Source organism: Plectropomus leopardus, chromosome 10 (genome assembly GCF_026936395.1).
Source record: "Plectropomus leopardus strain MGB_pleo_1.0 chromosome 10, ASM2693639v1, whole genome shotgun sequence".
In the NCBI taxonomy this organism is placed as follows: Eukaryota; Metazoa; Chordata; class Actinopteri; order Perciformes; family Serranidae; genus Plectropomus; species Plectropomus leopardus.
In genome coordinates, this window is record NC_142185.1 from 37,574,171 (window position 1) to 37,581,414 (window position 7,244).

A 7,244-nucleotide genomic window follows, 5' to 3' on the forward strand; every position below is an offset into this window, starting at 1 on the left:
AATTTTTTACCGAAAGGCAAGATTATTTTTTGTTGAAAGTCGAAGCACTATTTTGTATAATGTTGTATCTTTCTGTTGAAAGTTGAGATTTTTCTTTTTAGGTTAAGCTGAAAAGAAGAAAAAAAAAGAACAGGGTTAGATTGTTTCACGAGCAGCTCAAACAGGACGCATCAGAGAAAACAGTACAGAACCTCATCTGACTTTAAATTGAAGAACAGAGAAAAGACAGAACCAGAACAACACAACACACAAATCTAGAGGACTGTTTGATAAATGAGAGTCTCTGTCTGGTTCTTTAGAGGGTTCTACCGCACCAATACCCAACGCAGCATGTTGGGTTCCATTGGGTCTTAGTCTTAGTGGTCCTTGTAGTTTAGTAAGAGGTTCCAGTTCCTGTAGAAGGGTTCAGCTGTCTTTTTGGAGGCCCTATTAGAGGATTTAGGGTTCCTTTCAAAGGATTTAGTTTTTCTTTCATAGGTTCTAGTGGTCCTTAACATAGCTCCTTAACATAGTAGGGAGTTAGCAGTCTTGTCGGAGGTTTCAGGGGGCCTTTGGGAAATTCTAGTTGTCACTGAGGCCAAAGAAGAGGTTCAAACAGTCCTTTAGTAAGTTCTGACTGATTTTTATGAGGTTCCAAGGATCCTATGAAGTTCTAGTAGTCCTTCGCGTGGTTCTTACTGTCCTTTAGGAAGTTTTAGCAGATCACTGGAAAGTTTTAGCCGTCCTCTAAGGGGTTTTAGCCGTCTTTGTACATGTTCTAGGAGTCTTTTTGGAAGATCTAGGGGTCCTTTGAGATTCTACTGGTCACTGAGGTGGTTCGAGCGGTGATACGGATTGTTTTAGGCGTCAAAAAATGGGTTCTAGGAGTCCTTAAAGATGACCAAGCGTTCATTTTGGAGGTCCAAGCTGTTCTTGCGGAAGTTTTAGCCATCCATTTGGAGGTTCTACATTTTCTGCAGGAGGTTATAGTTGTTGTCTAAGGAATCCTACCTGTTTTTTGGGAGATTTGTGCAGCCCTCTGGGTGGTTTATGAGGTCTCAGGAGGTTCTAGCGACCCTTGCAGAGGTTGTTTTGAGTGTTTGATAGAGTTTACGTGTCCTTCAGGTGGTTGAACATCTGGAAGATTTTGGAGCGATGTGTTAGAGAGCTGCATCACGTGACGAGTAACTGACGAGTGGGTGACGATCAGTGATCAATAATCGGCCGTTCCTCCCGGCTGCTGTATCTGAGATGTTTTCATCACTGTGATGTGCAGAGAGTCCTGCAGCTGTGTGGTGATTATCAGCCTTCAGAGGATGTTTGAATATCTCATCAGTTATCTTTTTCTCCATCTGATCTGCAGGTTATTTTTACTCCTCATCAGCTTAACAGGTGAGTGACCACAAGCAGAATGGCGCTCTCTGATTGGCTGCCGGTCAGCAGGTCTGAGGCAGGAGTTTATCAGTCTGACAGCAACACAGAGGTCACCGTCTGTTAAAGTCAGATCTATAAATCTGCAGACGACGGGACCAGATTTTGGTATCAGACGCGTTCTGGTTTCCGTTTGTGGTCCGAGATGAGCTGACCAATCAGGTGCGAGCAGTTTGGGTGCCTGCAGGTAAACGGTGCGTGCGGAGAGGCCGAACACATCATCTGAGATACAATCTGTGAACCCATCGAACATCATCAGATAGATTTAAATAAATGAAGTCATATCTGTTCATAGAACTGATCTGAAGTCAGCGGCGCTCAGAGCAGGAAGTCTGAGCTCAGATTTCTCCTGAAATATTGACGGAGGATTTATGATCAGACCAACAGCTGATCGCGTTATTGATCAGATTCAGTCTGACATCCTCACACATCCTCAGATATGAATGAAAACTTCAGACATTAAAGAGCGCCTCTACACTACAGTTATTAGTCCATCAGCACAAAGTTACCTACCTACAATTTCTATCACCAATATTTTGCTTTTTATTTATTATGAAGTATTTTAAGAAAACTACGTCCTGGTTCCATGTTCAAGATTTTTTTCTTTTTTTTGTTTGTTCAAAATTATAGTCATTATCTTTGCCATTTTTTGGTTGAACAAAACAAAATTATTGAAAGATTTTGGACTGAGGCGACATTAATGACATTTTTCACGGTCAGATCTTTGATGAACAGCACAGGCGGTTTCTTTGCTAACTATGGATCTCACGATATCAATACACGTCAGCGCACAGAAATCACTGTAAAATGTCAGTTTAGATGAACATAAAAAAAACAATCATGTGCCTGTTTGGACATTTGTGATTAAAAACTCTTAAATGAGGTCAGTTATAAAAATCATTTCTGTAAATCGTCGTCGTTGCTGCTGAAAACATCATCAGATCAGAGTTAATATGGCTAAACTTTGTTGCTATGGTGACGGTCAGAGACAGAGTCACAGCTGACAGAGAGACAGGTACACCTGAGGGCCGTCTCAGGTAATTATGGGATGTGGTGACGATGATGTCACTCTGTGGGACTGTCAGGAGCTGCAGCTTAAATTAAAGGGTAGACTGACACTGCTGACACGCTAACAACAACAACAACAACAACAACAACAACAACAACAACAACAACAACAACAACAACAACAACAACGATTATAACAGGGATGACAACAATAACAGAAACAACAGGAACAATTATGAAAATAACAACAACAATCACTATTAACAACAGTGATGACAACAATAACAACAAAATCAACAACGACAACAGCAGTAACGATGAAAACACGGACGACGATGTTATTGACACAAACTGTGTCGGGTTTTAACCATCTAATTTCATTTCTGCGGACATACAGAACACGTGTTGCTGTTTGTTAATGTTTATATATTTATATTTACTGTTTCTCCAGAAGAGAGAAATCTGTGTGAAGAAAATGTGAAAAAAATTCAGACTTTGCTTCACGCAGACGTGTTTCATCTTTTCTTCTCTGAGTCTGAACTTTACGATCCGAATACGATCACAGAAATCATCGGCTCTCTGACGCTCAGAAACTAAAGATTTCTGCTGTTTGACGGGATCAAACGTTTATTAAAAATCAACCAAAAGATTTATCGACAAAAGGAGATGAGCGGGTTTTTAACCCTCCGTGTCATCTGCAGCCTTTTTTCTTTAACCCTTTCGAAACTGAATCGTTTTGTTGATGCCTTTCACAAACAGTTAAACGTCTGGGACCTGAGAAAACTGGTGGGAATTCTTTCCAAAACATGGATAAAAGGCAACAGGCCACTTGGTGAGTTGCAAAAATTTAGTTAAAAAACTAAACAACGTAAAATACATAAAAGGCAACAGGAAATTGCCCTGAAAATTAGCTGCAGTGAATTTTTTTTAAATTTTATCAAAAAATAGGAGAATAATATCCAGAAAACTATATTCATTTTGTTTAAATAAATATATATTTGCTTCAGAAAAATATATGTGTTTAATTCTTAATTTTCAGTACTTTCTTGGGGTCATTTTCTCTTTTCCTTTTTTTCTTATTTTCAGGTAATGTCCTTTTAATGTTTTACTAATTCCTTGCAAATTTATGGGCAATATCTCGTATTTCTGGAACCAATCATGACACTTTGCTCGGGTTTCAAGGGGTTAACAAACCCTGGTAAGGCTGTAAATAAAGTTGGATTCTATGTTTTCAGTTTTATATTCAGCGTTATTTAAAAGTTTATTGAAATGTGCTCTGAGTCACAGTGTGATTACTGAGAGAGCAGCGACACCTGCTGGCCACATCCAGCATCACACCCGATCTCTGCTCGGCTGTTTCATTTAACCCAAAAACACAGATTCATGTTCATTTCTCAGATTTTAAGATTCTTTTTAAGACAACAGAATAATTAATCTGCAAACTCACCAACACAAAATGTTCAAGTGATTTTCATCAGAGATTAAAGAGTTAAATTAATATTTCATCTGTGTTTCTGACCTGCAGGCTGACTGCAGCTCCCTGACAAAAGTATGTGGACAGCTTTAAGTCTGGATCTGATCTGTGAACCCTGATTCTTCCTGTTTACATGCTGTTCTGTCTGACCACACGCTTGTTGCCATGGTGACGCTGCTGTCGAACCAACATAAACGTGTACTCACATGATGAGAGCCTCCCACTCAAAGAAGTTCTCCTCGTTGGCTGGACCTAAAGAAACACACACACACACACACACACACACACACACACACACACACACACAAAGAGTTTACTGTCTGAGCTTCTCTCTCTCTCTCTCTCTCTCTCTCTCTCTCTCTCTCTCACACACACACACACACACACACACACACACACACACACACACACACATATCAGGGGTCAAATACTGTTTTTTCAGGGCTGATAAAGATACTGATTATTAGTTAATAGGGCTGGGCGATATGGAGTCTTATCACAATATTTTTTTTTCAGTCGATATCGATATTTATCACGATATAAATCGAATCAGTGTTTCTGTGGAGCTTAAAGGTTCCTCTGACTCCTCAGTGAGATATGAAGATATCATCAGGTTAGTTTAGGTTAAATATTTATTTTCTGTCAGACATTGAACATGACAAATATACTGTAGAGCAGCATCACCAGCTGGAGGACCTATTCTACTAAAACTCACAGAGGTCCAGGTACTAAAATGTCCTCCCAGCAAAGGTCCGAGCCTCAAACCTAAAATCAGTATCACCATTATTGAACATTTTACTTTGATTACGATCAATGAATGATTATTTTGCTTTTTGCTCTTTTTTCTGTGGTTTGTTTTTTGTCCTCATAGTTCACTGACACAGTGTCATGTGACCATGGTGTGTTTGAGTGTAATAAACATATGATTTATTATTATTTATTAAATTTTCCGCCATTATATCATATCATATATATATTAAATGAAAAGCTCCATCTGAAACAAACTTCAGGTAAATTGAAGCACATTGTGCTGATAATAGTCCAACCTCTCCTGACTGCAGGACTCTGACTTCAGCTTCTGTCAAACTTCTGTGCTGTTAATCATTTTACTCAGGAATTAAAAACTTTTGAGTCGGCCTACTTCTCCTATAGCTGCCGACAGCCTGCCGACATTCACAGTTACAGAAAGGCTGAAAATAAGCTCATGTGCTGGTGGCCCCGGGCCCCCAAAACATTACATCTGCCCCTGGTAATAATAATGAGAGCTCAGCACGAGCGGCCGGATGAGACACGGAGCGATGCGTCCTGCTGTTTCTAAATAATTCATCCAAAGTCTGATTAAAGCTGAAACTAACACAAAGTCGCCTTTCACCCCTGCTGATGTGTCTGTTTTGGCGCTGTGGCTGTCAAACACTCAGCTCTTATCTATGATTAGGACTGACGTTGGTTAACAACTCATCTTGATTAATGTAGAATATTGTTAAAGACTGATTTTGAAAAGTGCATTTTGTGTGCAGAGTGACACGAGTGTGTGTGATATTAAAGTGGGCACCAAGGGGTTAAAACCATAAACATCAACTTCACTTTGTCTATTAAAGTAATCATTTGTTTTAGACTCAATAACAGACATGATGAGCTCAGACTCACCTGCAACGATCCCCTCAGGTGGGTTCAGAGTCAGCTCTGCAACACACACACACACACACACAGATTAGTTTCATGTTAGCATGCCACAAAACTAGCTTGACCCCTGACCTCCCGTTTAATCAGACTTAACCCTGTGAGTTAAGTTTACTGTGACGACACATTTAAAACTAAAGCTGTCTGTTATAAATCTGCAGAGAAAACAACATGAGTGCAAACAGCTGAGCTAACACGCTAACAGCTAACTCAGAGGAGGAACAGCTGCTCACACTGACGAGCTAACACACACTAATCATCACACACACACTTATACCAACACTAACAAGATCAAACTGGACGAAATATTAATATAACACCGAAGCTAATCATCCTGGCTAACACAGCAGGCAGCTCACTTCGAAAACTGCAGCTGAACCAAACTCCGTTTAAAAACTATCAAATTTAAGATTATTACAGCTTATCTTATAAATAACACAATTTATTTAGAAATACGACCCCAAAGCGCAGTCAAGACCTTTAATCTTTATTTCGGCAGAAAAACAAAATGCTTCTCTGCACTCCGTTTGCGATAAATCAATCTTAGATTCAGAAGTCAGTGTGCTGTTATGGTCTGATGAGGGGAATACCGGAGCCACAAAAACAACTTTTAGAAAGTGTAATATCACCGACATTTGGGCTTCTGGATGTAAGACGATGAAGCCGAGTTTTAGTTAAATGTGAACCGTTAATCATAAGTTCCGAGTTTGTTTAAATACATGAACGTTATTATCAGGAGTTGAACTCTAAATTTACAGATTCTTAAAGGGGATTTGGTTCAGGGGCGTCTCTGTTAGCCTAGCCTATTGCTAACGACAGCAGCTCTCCCGTTGGCGCACCGAGATCTCGGTCGGTGCCGCTAACTTACGTTTATACTCCGCCATGAGTCTCTTGAGCGCGGTGCCGGCCATCCCGATTTAACGGAAAAAAACAAAAATCAGCGCAGAGTTTTTACTTTGTACGAATCAGTCCCGATCCGTCCCCGCAGCGGCGGATCCAGCGCGCATTTCCGGTCGTTTCTGTGTGAGAGTCAGCCACAGCGCCCCCTGCAGGAGGACAGCCACACTGCAGCCGCTGGAGGACTAAAAAAATATTTTAAAAATCCAATAAATACATTTATTATTATTATTATTGTTATTGTTATTATCATTATTATTATTATTATTACTAAAGTATATAATCACATGAATAAAAACCACAGCAATATTTTGACAACTAAATGCTGAACTGCACTAAAAATGACAATAAACAGAGTCAAACATATTATATTTACATTTCATATTGTTCAATTCAGTGTGAATAATAAAGCCTGATATAGCACAGATTGCATTTGGCTGTACAGCACACAGCAATTCCCTCTGTCCATGAATGACATTGTTATTTTTTTATTCATCTTATTATTTTATTGTATTTACACATGAATGAGAATTATGGATACATTTAAATGATTTCATTTCCAAATGTTTGTATATATTATTTTCGTAACAGTAAATATATGCAGTCAGTTGTGATTTTTTGCACATTGTGTGACATTAAAAAACCTGAATACTGATGTGTATTTTTATATATTTCTGCAGTGTCTGAATCAGCAGGAAATCTGTTTGATGAGAAAATAAAAGCATCAGCAAAACTTTATAGACTGACAGAAAATAAATCTAATAATTGCCTTTGA

General features: G+C 39.1%; 1 protein-coding gene across 1 annotated transcript in view; it reads right to left on the reverse strand.

Annotated features, from left to right (window-relative positions):
• Nucleotides 1-6,601, reverse strand: part of ube2g2 (ubiquitin-conjugating enzyme E2G 2 (UBC7 homolog, yeast)) — a 13,812-nt gene extending 7,211 nt beyond the window's left edge. Inside the window, exons 1-3 of the mRNA XM_088083827.1 lie at nt 6,441-6,601; nt 5,540-5,575; nt 4,099-4,144 (exon numbers count right to left, since the gene is read on the reverse strand). Of these exons, the coding sequence (XP_087939953.1) occupies nt 4,099-4,144; nt 5,540-5,575; nt 6,441-6,483 (125 nt within the window). The 5' untranslated portion in view covers nt 6,484-6,601. The remainder of the gene's footprint in view (nt 1-4,098; nt 4,145-5,539; nt 5,576-6,440) is intronic.
• Between the last annotated feature and the right edge of the window lie 643 nt (nt 6,602-7,244).